Genomic DNA, 13,062 nt, shown 5'->3' with positions numbered 1-13,062 from the left:
GGTACGCACCGCCGGGTGAACAGAAGGGTGCTCCGTGGACCGCGGGTGATCCGGTCACCGGCCGTACTTGCCGGTATATAAATGATGTCACCCCGCCGGCGCAAGTTTTTTAGCCGACAAAATGCTTCGGCGCGCACTCGAACGCTGCAGGTTTCCTCATGTCAGTTTAAAGCAATACATAGTGCAGTACTAGTCATGCTACGGAAGCTATGGGCATCCTTTTGCTCAGCAACGCTCTGACTGTCGGGCGCCCTGCGCGTTCGCGTTTTGCGCGTCCACTGCCTGGCTTACAATTACCATGTAAACATGCCATATTGTGGCTGCAATTTATTGTGCAACGTGAAGCCTCGCGCGCGCGCTAAGGCTTCAGGCCTGGCACGCATCTTCCTGCTGCGCTCGTGTTTGCCAGAGTTTCGCGAGACTTGCAATATAGATTAGCACTGATCATTTTTCTGCGCTGTAAAAGCACATTTAACGTGCGGAGAGCGCTTGAATCTCACACGCTTTCGGGCACCCGCTGCGCTCGTGTTTTGCCGGAATTGCGGGAGCCTTTGCGCCCGTTTTTACAGTATTTTACCGTTCTGCGCCGAGGGCGTGCGCGAAACCCGCGTGTACGCTAAAAGCTGCAGAAAGTCTCGCCGCGACAGAGTCTCGCCCGCGCGACAGAGTCTCGCCGCCCGGCCGCCCGAGGGGTGCCCTAGGGGGTGTGTCTGTCCAGTGGTGTAGTCCTCCGCTCTGCTCTACGCTACGCTAGACGGGGCCGGGCACGCGCAACACTGTCTCCGCAGCCGCCGCAGCCATGTACAGCAGCACCAGCCCCACCGGCCTGTTCCGCGTGCAGCCTGTCTGTACGGCGTCGCAGCAACAGCTTCTGGCGGCCATTGACCGCAAGGTTCCGGCGGATCTGCAGGCCGCCGCAGAGGGGTCCGGTGACGGCGCCCTCAGTGATGCGGAGCTGATGGCAGCGCTGGCTGGCTCCGCCAATGGTAAAGCGCCTGGGTCGGACGGGGTCCCGTACGAGGTGTACAAGGTTTTCTGGGCGCTGCTGGGTCCGCGCTTGTGTGCTGCTGCTGCCGCTGCCTTTGCTGCCGCTGCAGATGCCCACGATGGCGGTGAAATGGCGGCGGCGCTGCCTGCCTCCTGGCGGGAGGGCATCATCACCCTCATCTACAAGGGCAAAAGCCTGGACCGCACCGAGCTGGCGTCCTACCGGCCCATCACGCTGCTCAACTGCGACTTCAAGATGCACTCGGGGAAAGCCGCTCATCCGAATCTGGTCCGAAGTTGGTCCGAAGATCTGTCCGAAACCTGATCCGAAGCCTGGTCCGAAAGACCATCCGAAGCTGGTCCGAGTTCCTGTCCGAAAGACCCCACCCCTGTCCGAAGTTTTTGTCTCCGAAGCTGGTCCGAAGTCGGTCCGAATCTGGTCCGAATAGCATCCGAATTACAAGTATTTCGGACACTTTTGTTGGATGCCAAGATTCGGACGCAATGTTCGGACCAGACCGGCCATCCGAATGGCAATTCGGACGCGCCCAGCCCCATTTCGGACACGCCCAGCTGTTGATTCGGACGCACCCAGCCCCATTTCGGACATGCCCAGGCGTCAATTTGGACACGCCCAACACCATTTCGGACGCCGCCACCACCCGCTGCTGCCCAGTGCCCCGCCTGCTGCGCTTTTGTGGTGTCTACAGACACCGTTGCATGTCCTGTCATGCCCTTGTCATGTAGCAGCGGCTCCCCTGCCCTTGTTCAACCCTGTACACATACCCTTTTTGCTTGCTCCTGGGTCCCTTTGGCTACCTCGTCACGCTCCTCGGCCCCACACATGTGCCTCCATGTTTGCGCACATATCACCTGCATACACAGCACCACCGGCGTTGCAAGAGGCATGGTGACAAGCCTTTCCCCGAGATACATGCTGTACCTCACATGCTGTATACATGCCCTGTCCGTTGAGCTGCCCACTGCACACATGTCTTGGTGCTCCTTTTCATGTGGATTGCATCACGAAATCTGACTTACCACCAAAACGCAAAAGCGCCATTGCCAGCAGCACATGCACCGATGCCGAGACGAAGGTTGACATGAGAATAAGGCGGCCGGGGAATTGCAAGCAGATATTTGCATGCATAAGCAATTGCAAACTATTAGGACCCCGTGCGAAAGCACAGGCAGGGCAGACGAATGGTTGTTGACCGCGACAGGAAAACACTGCTGTAGACGTTTTGAGCTGATACAATGCGAGTTCTCAGTCAGAAACTTACATTCTTGGGCCTTGAGCCTGTTTGGCCTTGAATTTTGTGCAGGTCGGCGAAGGTCAGCGCGACAAATCCTCCACTTTGACCAAGTTTGTAGCACCTCCGCCAACCCCTCAGGCATGCTCGCAAGCTTGTGTCTAACATAGTTGCTATGAAATAGCATCGTGCAGTATCATAGAGGGTTTGAGAACGTGGAACACTGCATGCCGATATCGCTTGCAACAGAGATAGGCTGTAACAGGCTAGCGATACATTTAACAACTTGTTAGTATTAAATCTGTAGTGTATAGTATGAGTCTTATAAGAGAGTCATACTATTAAGTTGAGAAGAGAATGTCGGGTCTCCCCATGCAGCAGCGCTGCCCCATTGCGCATGCCAGCTCGCCTCCCTTCTGGTAATGCCATTGCTAGGACGCTTAATCCAATGTATGCGGCTGCGTCGGATGCGGGCATGGGATGCATGTGCCTGCCGCGCAGATGGGGCCACACAAGCAGCCCTACCGTTCCAGCCCCTATTAAACCATCGGTTAATCGCTGGTTACCCAGCGGTTATCCCGGGAGGAATGGCCGGTTTGGCACTCAGGTTACCATCGGTTTAATTGGGCTTGAGGCCGCAGACCGACGGTTAATAGACCGCCTCACTGGTTACCAGCGGTTAACAGACCGCGTGGTAACCAGTGTCCGACCAACTGGTTACCGTGCAGTGACCGCTTGGTTTCCGTGCTGCGGCCCAGGCCCGCCCAGCTGCCGCCTGCCGCCCAGCCTCCACCCAGCCCCCTCCCAGGCCCGCCCAGCCCCCGCCCAGGCCCGCCCAGCCCCCGCCCAGGCCCGCCCAGCCCCCGCCCAGCTGCATGCCGCCCAGCCCCCGCCCAGCCCGCCTGCCAGCCTGGGTTTAGGGTTGTTCATTGTGGCCTGTACAGTGTCTCCTTTACATGATGCCGCCTTGATATACAAGCCTCGCCCTAGCAGTGACCACACACATCAGCCTGCTGCATTTTGTACCAAGTGCCCTCACCAACCCATGTCAACTGCCTTAAAACTAATATAAATAAGTATGTAAACATCCCGAAGGTCACCTGCCTTGTGTTCCCAGTCCAACTCACCAACAACACCATACTCAGTTAGCCCTCTGCTTCCCTACTCCTTGGCACTCTCCAGCTGAGTCTCCGTGCATTCAAAGCCCACCACAGTCTTGCTCTCCTGGTCTGCCACTGTCTACAACACTATATTACGTCTGTGCCATTAACCCAAGCCTGTCATATGATGTCTAAATGGTATGAATGTGTCAAACGTGCAACAACAACCACTGGCGTGTCTGCTGGGCATGACGTCTCCCACCACCTTGACACCCGCCTCCACTGCAGTCGGCACATCACCCGCCTCCACAGCAGCCGCCACTGGTGCCACCGCGCCCGTCTCCAACTCTAGTGCCGGACAGCTTGTGTCATGCTAGCTCCTGTAGTTCTGCCTCCACTGGCTGCACCTGCATGCACGCGTGCACACATGTGAACACACCCTGCACTCCTGCCGCAAGGTGCCAATGCCAATGCAAGGCTGCCGGCCAAGAACAGAGTGCTTGGTAGTGCACCGGACCTATCTCATGAAGCGGGCCTGTATGTGTTTCGGTGTGTATGCCCACTGGTGATGCGGACACTCACCGTTGCTAAACACAATGTTGGAGGTGTGGCGGCAGTCCAGCCAGCCGACCTGGGGGAAGGGGCGTGTGGCAGCAGGCGGGTATGTGACACGGACTAGAGGTACCAGGAAGTGATATAGACATACATACCATACAGCGCTAGTAAGGGAGGCAGCAAACAGTCATCTCTTGAAGGCTGGGGCTCCGACTAGCGAACACAACGTGAGTGAAGGGGTTGCGAACCATCTTGCGCCAGGGTTGCAGCCGCTGGGGACCTGCATCTACCTGCATCTACGGCATCTCCTCAAACATATTTCCCATGGACTCACCCTCGAACGGCTCCTAGAATCGTCCTCAAGAGCATGGCGGAGGATCCTGCAAGTACACATACACACACGGGGTTGTGACATATGGCCGGGCGGGCAATCCAGGCTGCAGGTTTAAAGCCTCCCGTCTTCATTTTAACCTGTGGACTAACCTGTGGACTTCCGTGAGGCGCGACAACGGTCGTGCTGAACGTGATGTTGAATGTATGGCGTTTTTGACCAAGACTTCCCCATTAAAACATTAAAAGCACAGCTGATCATTTATGAGGCACAGTTGTAAGTCTCATGTGATAGCTGGCTTCAGCTGACGTCTCAGCAGCAGCGTCGCCGAGCTGGTCAACGAGCGGTCAGCAGCGCGAGAACTCGCGTCCCAAGCCAACAAAGCAGCCTCAGCCACCAGCTCTTGTTCTACTGACATTAGAACTAGCCTTATTATTGTGTTTACAAAGCAAAATAGCGACTGGCGAGGGGCGGAATGAGGGAGAGCGAGCAAATGCTCTGTAATGAAATGTAGTATATAAATTATATGTATACCGGTATATCAGTTATCACAGCATATGTAAATTGGCTGCTTGAACTGAAGTTGAAGGCCCGCAGGAACCCCATGCAGAGGCTAGCGTTTTTCCCTCAGACCCCAACGGAAGGCCTGCGTAATGTACTGGGAAAGATGTCAGCTTTTATCTTAGTGTACCAGGAAGGATGTAAGAAGGAGAAAACGGCCTCAACCCGGTGATGTAAAGTACTCTACACTCCTGGACGGCTTTGGGTGTTGGGGTTGATCAACATACTGGTTCAGCGTCATCTGCAGGTCCTTGTAGGCCTGCAGCTGCTGTGTCTCATAGTCGGCCATGGCCTGCAGCTGCTGTGTCTCCAAGCTGGTCATGGCCTGCAGCTGCTGTGTCTCCAAGCTGGTCATGGCCTGCAGCAGTGCAGCTGCTTGGTCTCCAAGCTGGCCATGGCCTGCTGCTGCTTGGTCTCCAAGCTGGTCATGGCCTGCAGCTGCTGTGTCTCCAAGCTGGTCATTGCGGAGCTGCTGGTCATCCAAAACCTTCCAGCCGGCCTTCGTGGGTGCAACGAGCGCGGCTTTCGACGGACGCCCAGCTGGACAAGCTCGTCGGCCCAGGCACGGCCGCGGCGGTGGAACGAGAGCTGCTGGGCAGTACCGAGCGATGCCGCCTGGCCTTGCACGCACTGCTGCGGCGGCAGCTCCTCGAAAGCTTTGGACACGCGGTCCCGCTCGAGTGCCGCGGCCTGCAGCAGTGCGCGCAGTACCAGGAACCACCGCGCGCTCGCTGCTGCTCAGGAGCTCTCGTTCCACCGCCGCGGCCGTGCCTGGGCCGATGAGCTTGTCCAGCTGGGCGGCCGTCGTAATGCACGCTTGCTTGCACCCACGAAGGCCGGCTGGAAGGTTCTGTATGACCAGCAGCTCCGCAATTGCGCCCTGCCCGCGCGCCAGTGCATCCACCGCGCTTGCTATCGCGGCTTGCTGGTTCTTCGGATTGCTCATGCGGCGGTCGATGCTGGTCACCACAGCAAGATTTTTATAGGCATTAGTCAATATACACAGTGTGGCCAAGTTCAAATACACAACTCGACGAGTTGACAAACATGGGTTTGCGTCCCCCGGCCGGGGGACGCTCGACCACTTTCTCTGAGACACCCGGAAAGCCCGAATTTCTGGGACAAGTACTCTAAATGCATAACAGACTATTGATATCAACCGCTAAAGCCATGCGCCAAGTGACAGCAGTGACCGGGGGGGTTCATTGCTGCCTCGGTCGACACAGCCAGCTGCTCAGGTGCATTCCTATGCTCAGGAAGCATACACTACATGCAACTACATTACTAAAGTAAGTTTACAGCTCAGGAAGCGCGGCGGTCTGAGCTCGGCCGTCAGCGACTGCCGGAGGGTTACTGGGGGGTACGCTGGGGGGGTCAGGGGGTCGGCAAGGTGCGAGGCCGCCCCAAGGACCCCACAGTCCTCGCCCCGGACTTCTCGCCCCTGTGTTCCCACGTAATAAACACCACATTTGGGAGCTATTACAAGGCTTTCTGGGCTGGCCAGGGTACAGGGGCCAGGTGGGTGCGGGGGGGGATTAGGGGGGGGGGGGGTTATGGGGGTTGGTGAGGTAAGGGGCCGAAACACTGACGTAGGGAGGAGGCGCGGCGCTGCTAAATGCCATCAATGCATGCTGCACAGTTGTGATTTGGTAGACTACGTGGATTGGGAAGCATCAAGGGGAGACGGCAAGATCAGCAGTGGGATGATCATGGATGGTATGGGGTGAAGAAGAAGACGCACACCTTGCTCCCAATGTTGCTGTTTGTAAACATCTGTGTGCATTACCATCCATGCGGGGGGGGGGCAGCTGGAGGAGTACAGGTATTACAAGTCCTCCCACGGTGTGTGTGAGGGAAGAGGGCAGGCCCCTACCATAAGCATAAGGCACGCACCATCGTGCTGGGCAGCGAGTGATGAGTTACCTGCGGGTGACCAATAGGGAGCCGCTGACAGTTCCGCCCCAATGTGGTCTCCTAGCATAACACCCCCAGCCATGGCCGAAGGCACGGCCGCGGCCAGAGCTGCACGCATCTACGCTGGGGGCAGGCCCTGGCCAGGCTGGGCGGGCCTGGGTGGCAGCTGGGCGGGCCTGGGCGGCGGCTGGGCGGCCCTGGGCGGCAGCTGGGCGGGCCTGGGCGGCATCTGGGTGGGGGCTGAGCGAGCCTGGGCAGAGCCTGGACAAGGGCTGGGCAGGAGCCACATACCAATGGGTTACCACAAAGTTACCATTTTATCAAAGTTTACCGAGGTTTTACCGGTCAGCCAACCCATACCAATCCTGACCGATGCTAACCGACGCTGACCATCGGTTTATTAGGGTGACCGCCCGGTAACCGCCCCCATACCGATCGGTTCAATAGGGGCTGCAACGGTAGGGCAGGCCACGCCCAGAAACACACTTCCCCACAGCATACGCACACAGGACACGCCCCGCTGGGCTGCCAGCTTGAAGACACGCACAGTTGGCCATCGTGCTGTGTTAGGCCAAGCGATGGGCGCTGGTTGCGTCGGATGCGGGCATGGGATGCATGTGCCTGCCGCTCAGGTGGGGCCACACAAGCAGGCCACGCCCGGAAACACAGTTTCCCACAGCGCACACACACAGAACACACCCTGTTGGGCTGCCCGCGTGGAGACACGCACAGTAGGGCATTGCGAAGCGTTGAGCCAAGCATTGGGCGCTGGTTATGTCCGATGCGGGCATGGGATGCATGTGCCTGCCGCTCAGGTGGGGCCACACAAGCAGGCCACGCCCAGAAACACACTTCCCCACAGCATACGCACACAGAACACACCCCGTTGGGCTGCCAGCTTGAAGACACGCACAGTTGGCCATCGTGCTGTGTTAGGCCAAGCGATGGGCGCTGGTTGCGTCGGATGCGGGCATGGGATGCATGTGCCTGCCACTCAGGTGGGGCCACACAAGCAGGCCACGCCCAGAAACACACTTCCCCACAGCATACGCACACAGAACACACCCCGTTGGGCTGCCAGCTTGAAGACACGCACAGTTGGCCATCGTGCTGTGTTAGGCCAAGCGATGGGCGCTGGTTGCGTCGGATGCGGGCATGGGATGCATGTGCCTGCCGCTCAGATGGGGCCACACAAGCAGGCCACGCCCAGAAACACACTTCCCCACAGCATACGCACACAGGACACGCCCCGCTGGGCTGCCAGCTTGAAGACACGCACAGTTGGCCATCGTGCTGTGTTAAGCCAAGCGATGGGCGCTGGTTGCGTCGGATGCGGGCATGGATGGGATGCATGTGCCTGCCGCTCAGGTGGGGCCACACAAGCAGGCCATGCCCAGAAACACACTTCCCCACAGCATACGCACACAGAACACACCCCGTTGGGCTGCCAGCTTGAAGACACGCACAGTTGGCCATCGTGCTGTGTTAGGCCAAGCGATGGGCGCTGGTTGCGTCGGATGCGGGCATGGGATGCATGTGCCTGCCGCTCAGGTGGGGCCACACAAGCAGGCCACGCCCAGAAACACACTTCCCCACAGCATACGCACACAGAACACACCCCGTTGGGCTGCCAGCTTGAAGACACGCACAGTTGGCCATCGTGCTGTGTTAGGCCAAGCGATGGGCGCTGGTTGCGTCGGATGCGGGCATGGATGGGATGCATGTGCCTGCCGCTCAGATGGGGCCACACAAGCAGGCCACGCCCAGAAACACACTTCCCCACAGCATACGCACACAGAACACACCCCGTTGGGCTGCCAGCTTGAAGACACGCACAGTTGGCCATCGTGCTGTGTTAGGCCAAGCGATGGGCGCTGGTTGCGTCGGATGCGGGCATGGATGGGATGCATGTGCCTGCCGCTCAGGTGGGGCCACACAAGCAGGCCACGCCCAGAAACACAGTTTCCCACAGCGCACACACACAGAACACACCCCGCTGGGCTGCCAGCTTGAAGACACGCACAGTTGGCCATCGTGCTGTGTTAGGCCAAGCGATGGGCGCTGGTTGCGTCGGATGCGGGCATGGGATGCATGTGCCTGCCGCTCAGATGGGGCCACACAAGCAGGCCACGCCCAGAAACACACTTCCCCACAGCATACGCACACAGGACACGCCCCGCTGGGCTGCCAGCTTGAAGACACGCACAGTTGGCCATCGTGCTGTGTTAGGCCAAGCGATGGGCGCTGGTTGCGTCGGATGCGGGCATGGATGGGATGCATGTGCCTGCCGCGCAGATGGGGCCACACAAGCAGGCCACGCCCGGAAACACAGTTTCCCACAGCGCACACACACAGAACACACCCTGTTGGGCTGCCCGCGTGGAGACACGCACAGTAGGGCATTGTGCAGCGTTGAGTGACACGCACAGTAGGGCATTGTGCAGCGTTGAGTCAGGCATTGGGCGCTGGTTATGTCCGATGCGGGCATGGGATGCATGTGCCTGCCGCTCAGATGGGGCCTCACGAGTAGGCCATGCCCGGCAACACTCTTCCCCACAGCATACGCACACAGAACACACCCCGTTGGGCTGCCCGCGTGGAGACACATGCAGTTGGGCATTGCGCTGTGTTGGGCCAAGTGACAAACAACAAGCACCCCGCCCACGCCCACAGCATTGCCCTTGCTCACACCCTTGCACTTGCCCCTGCCCCTGTACACGCAAACGCGCACGCATGCACGCAAGCACGCACACGCCTTTGCGCATGCCAGCTCGCCTCCCTTCTGGTAATGCCATTGCTAGGGCGTCTTTAATGTCTACTATCAATAGCTGCTCGGCATTAGGTGAGGTGTGAGCATCAGGGGATAAAGAATTCGAGGTGTACGCGACGAACGGAAAACCCACCGGGATCGATGGGTTTTTTTCGTTTCGCACACAAGCCGTATTCCTCAATTCTTATTGTCTGTACCACTTTATAGAGCCAAACTGTATTCGTTTGTCATCAACAATGCATCCAACACCAGCCGCAGACTGTGCGAGGAGGGATTGATTTCGAACTTAGCTGGCAGACCTCACTAGAATGACTGTCTTCTCCAAGTTCGGTTGCCTTGGGAACCCCACTCAAATGCTACATGAGCTTGGTCGGGCAGTGGAGCGTGCGCGGCATTGGAAGTCCACTTTCAAGCGGCAATTCTTCCTCGCGGCAGTTTCGCTGGGGAAGTGTGAGCCCGGCAGCCAGCTGGTGGTCTACAAGGATGGCGTGGAGTACATCGGCACCCTGCCCGCAACAGCAAAGCCGTTCCTGCTCTTCGGCACGACGTTTGTCCCCAGCAGGCTGCGGGGGGCGCCGGCGCCCGAGGTGGGCAGCAGAGGACACTGTGACCAGTCCAGCTGCAGACACTTAGGCACCCCCTTAAATGTACTGCTGTTTACGCAGAACCCCCCCGTGCCAGTGACCTTGATGGAGCTCACGGGGTCCAAGTCAAAGCCCGAGCGGGCATGCGACTACGTGCGGGAGGGCGGCGCCCTGCTGGTGCAGGAAATCATGGCGGGGCGAGAGGGGTGGCTGCAGGCAGACCTGAGCGGCAAGGCAAGAATGCTGCTGGAGATTGCCGCACTGGAGGGCGCTCCCACACCGGGCACCCTCGCAGCAAACAACCCCACGTACAACTACGCGGTCCGCGCTTTTGAGGATGCCGCACAGGTGCGAAAGGCTTCCCGGTGATTAGGGGGGTTTCACATGTGACATGCGAAGCTAGCTTCGGGTCGAAACCAGGTCGAAACCAGGTCCGAAGCCAGCTTGCGAATCCGGGTCCGCAGCCCGGATTCGCCCAACACACATACTTAGTTTCGAGACGTCTGAAATTTTCTATACTATTTTCTTACTCCAATCATGTGATATCAACCACTTGGACGCCGAAACCCTCGCGGCGACGAGCATTGCTGTGTGCCGTGGAGCAGAGTGCGCTGATAGTTGCGACAGCCTCCATCAAAATGGTTATGATCTTCATAATATTGTATTGTAGGTGGGAGCGGGGCTAGAGCATCGTCCATGAGCGCGCACGCCTCGCATGTTTCGACATGTTGGGCTTTCCTAGCTCCTGCACGAGGATTACACCGTGGTCGCAGCAACTATGCAACAAAAGCGCTTCAAAGCACTATATGTGCCATACAGAATGTTCGGGGGCGGTGTATGGAGCGAGGTGGACTCGGCATGTCGCGGTTGCGGGCGAGTCACGCATCGGGAACTCACTATGCGTGTAAAATAAGAGTATGGGAGCGCTGGGATTGTATGCGGAGACATAATTCGGCCCTTCCAGAGCTGGATTGGCGCCCACCCAAGGTGGATTCGAGGCAGCCGCATGTGAATCGGATTCGCCCCTGGCTTCGCCGAAGCCAGGTGGATTCACCGAAACCGGGTTGTCACATGTGAAACCCCCCTTACAGGTGCTGCCCAACTACGGCCATGTTGTACTGCTCCTGACCCACGTCCTCCGATAGATTATAATGGCCACTCACACACTTAACCATGCAGGAGCTGACCAACAAGGCCGTGGCGCAGCAGCTGGCAGAGGAGCGGGCGCAGGCACAGCAGCTGGCAGAGGCGCAGGCGCAGGCGCAGCAGCTGGCAGAGGCGCAGGCGCAGGCGCCGGTGGTACAGGGGTGGTCACCCGAAGACCAACAGCCTGGCCGCTCGGCTGGGCCCGCGGAGTACGTGCCGGCTACAGAGCTCACTGAGGCGGGCAGTGATGCCGGCACCGACACGACACAGGACACAAAGCAGCTCGGCGCCGCCAGTACCCGCACCAGCGAGCCGCCTGCACGTCGCGTACCTGCTTCTTTGACCCAGCAGCGTATGGCTGGGGAGGTCAGCAACAGCGGCGCAAGTGGTGACACATGTGGGCGCACGGTAGCAGTCAGCGGCATAGATGGCAGCTCGAGTGGGCGCGCAGGGGCCAGCAGCGGCGCAGCCAGTGGTTCGCTGCCGGTGAGTGGTCATATGATGTGTGGGTGCACGGGGCGAGGATCCGGTAGCATGCATGCACTAACTGCACGATCCGCTCTCATGCATACAGGCACCACCGGCCAGGGCAGCGCAGAGGAGCAGTGCGCGGTTGGCCGCACCGCGTGGTCAACGCAACAGAACTGGACCGGTGAGAGGGCATGCATCCTTTGACAGCTAGAACGGCGGGCGGGGCAGGGCGGGGCGGGGTGGGCGGGGCAGGGCGGGGCGGGGCAGGGCGGGGCGGGGCGGGCGGGGCAGGGCGGGGCGGGGCGGGGCAGGGCGGTGCGGGCGGGGCAGCCCGGGGTGGGGCGGGGCAGGGCGGGGCAGGGCGGGGCGGAGCAGGGCGGGGCGGGCGGGGCAGGGCGGGGCAGGGCGGGGCGGGGCGGGGCAGGGCGGGGCGGGGCGGGGCGGCTCTTGGCTTTTTACGCCCACTTCAGCTTATCGTGTATCGCTCATGCCCTTGTGTTGTAGGGCCAGGAGCCGATTGGCGCGCGCCCTGCCAAGAAGAAGAGGCGGCCGCCCAGCCTGGAGCAGCCGCCCAGCCCAGAAAGGTCCAAGGATGCGGCGCCGCCTGCTGCCCGTGACGAGGCCACCACCGAGATTTACCGTTGCGAGGTCAAGGAGGTGCCACCTGCGCTGCTGTGCGGCCTGGGCCTTGCCGCCGTGCGTCTGCCGGCAACGCTTACAAGGCTGATCAACCCTCGCCTGATCGCGGAGCTGGCGTCGCTGGCGGACAAACGCGGAGAGCAGATCTTCCAGCGCATCTCAGCACTGCAGGGCGTGCAGGCGGAGATCCGGATGAGCGTGGGGACGGGCCAGCGGGTTCAGGTGCTGTGGAAGGACCTCGCGGGCAGCGCTGGGCTCCTGGCGCTCTGCGACAAACTGCGACCGTTGCTGGAGGAGGTCGTGACAGCGGCAGACCCGAAGGGTGAGCTGGGGCTGCACCTGGAGGACGCCGTGCTGCTGGCGAACCTGCCCGGCACTCGTCCGGTTGCCGAGCAGGTGCCCCACTACGACATGGCACCAGGGGAGCCCGGGTGGTTCATCATGCTCGCCCTCCAGCCGGCAAGCCTGCTGGTGGCGCAGGCCAGCCAGCACGAGGTCCTGCTGTGGGGCCGCGCGTACACCGCAGCACAGGAGGCGGGCCGGACTGCAGCTGTGCTGAAGGACCTCTGCGCCAGCACCCCCCACCGGCGGCTGGTGCGCCTGCAGCTGCCGGTGGGCGAGTTGCTGTTCGTGCACTCCAACCTCGTGCATGCAGGCGACGCCGGGCGACTGGATGGCAGCTACTCCCTGCGGCTGCACTGGTTCGTGAAGAGTGCGAAAACAACGAACAACACCCACCTGCCGCGCCAGA

The 13,062-nt window shown here is 60.0% G+C and overlaps 3 protein-coding genes across 3 annotated transcripts in view; 2 read left to right on the top strand and 1 right to left on the bottom strand.

Moving 5' to 3' along the window:
- The first annotated feature begins 205 nt into the window (after positions 1-205).
- On the top strand, positions 206-1,431 carry CHLRE_08g373414v5 (uncharacterized protein). Its single transcript, XM_043065112.1, has one exon. It carries the CDS (start codon positions 800-802, stop codon positions 1,310-1,312), a length of 513 nt encoding a protein of 170 aa, XP_042922113.1. The 5' UTR covers positions 206-799; the 3' UTR covers positions 1,313-1,431.
- A 3,522-nt stretch (positions 1,432-4,953) lies between these two features.
- On the bottom strand, positions 4,954-5,925 carry CHLRE_08g373407v5 (uncharacterized protein). The gene is made up of 2 exons (XM_043065111.1): positions 5,554-5,925; positions 4,954-5,477 (listed from the first exon to the last, which is right to left on the bottom strand). Exons 1-2 carry the CDS (start codon positions 5,731-5,733, stop codon positions 5,139-5,141), a joined length of 519 nt encoding a protein of 172 aa, XP_042922112.1. The 5' UTR covers positions 5,734-5,925; the 3' UTR covers positions 4,954-5,138.
- A 3,760-nt stretch (positions 5,926-9,685) lies between these two features.
- The window catches only part of CHLRE_08g373400v5 (uncharacterized protein), a 4,056-nt gene continuing 679 nt past the window's right edge, over positions 9,686-13,062 (top strand). Inside the window, exons 1-5 of the mRNA XM_043065110.1 lie at positions 9,686-10,058; positions 10,137-10,403; positions 11,235-11,687; positions 12,177-12,905; positions 12,967-13,062. The exon at positions 12,967-13,062 is cut by the window's right edge and continues 679 nt beyond it. Of these exons, the coding sequence (XP_042922111.1) occupies positions 9,825-10,058; positions 10,137-10,403; positions 11,235-11,687; positions 12,177-12,905; positions 12,967-13,020 (1,737 nt within the window). The 5' untranslated portion in view covers positions 9,686-9,824 and the 3' untranslated portion in view covers positions 13,021-13,062. The remainder of the gene's footprint in view (positions 10,059-10,136; positions 10,404-11,234; positions 11,688-12,176; positions 12,906-12,966) is intronic.

This window comes from Chlamydomonas reinhardtii, chromosome 8 (assembly GCF_000002595.2).
Source record: "Chlamydomonas reinhardtii strain CC-503 cw92 mt+ chromosome 8, whole genome shotgun sequence".
Taxonomy (NCBI): Eukaryota; Viridiplantae; Chlorophyta; class Chlorophyceae; order Chlamydomonadales; family Chlamydomonadaceae; genus Chlamydomonas; species Chlamydomonas reinhardtii.
The sequence above is the reverse complement of the archived record's forward strand: the minus strand, read 5'-3'. Positions and strand labels throughout refer to the sequence as shown.

Bases quoted from the DNA above. Each gene is read 5' to 3' on its own strand.
- CHLRE_08g373414v5 (XM_043065112.1), top strand. From the start codon at position 800: ATGTACAGCAGCACCAGCCCCACCGGCCTGTTCCGCGTGCAGCCTGTC.
- CHLRE_08g373407v5 (XM_043065111.1), bottom strand. From the start codon at position 5,733: ATGAGCAATCCGAAGAACCAGCAAGCCGCGATAGCAAGCGCGGTGGAT. The intron at 5,478-5,553 runs GCCGCGGCGGTG...GCACTGCTGCAG, and splicing joins AGCTCATCGGCCCAGGCACG to GCCGCGGCACTCGAGCGGGA.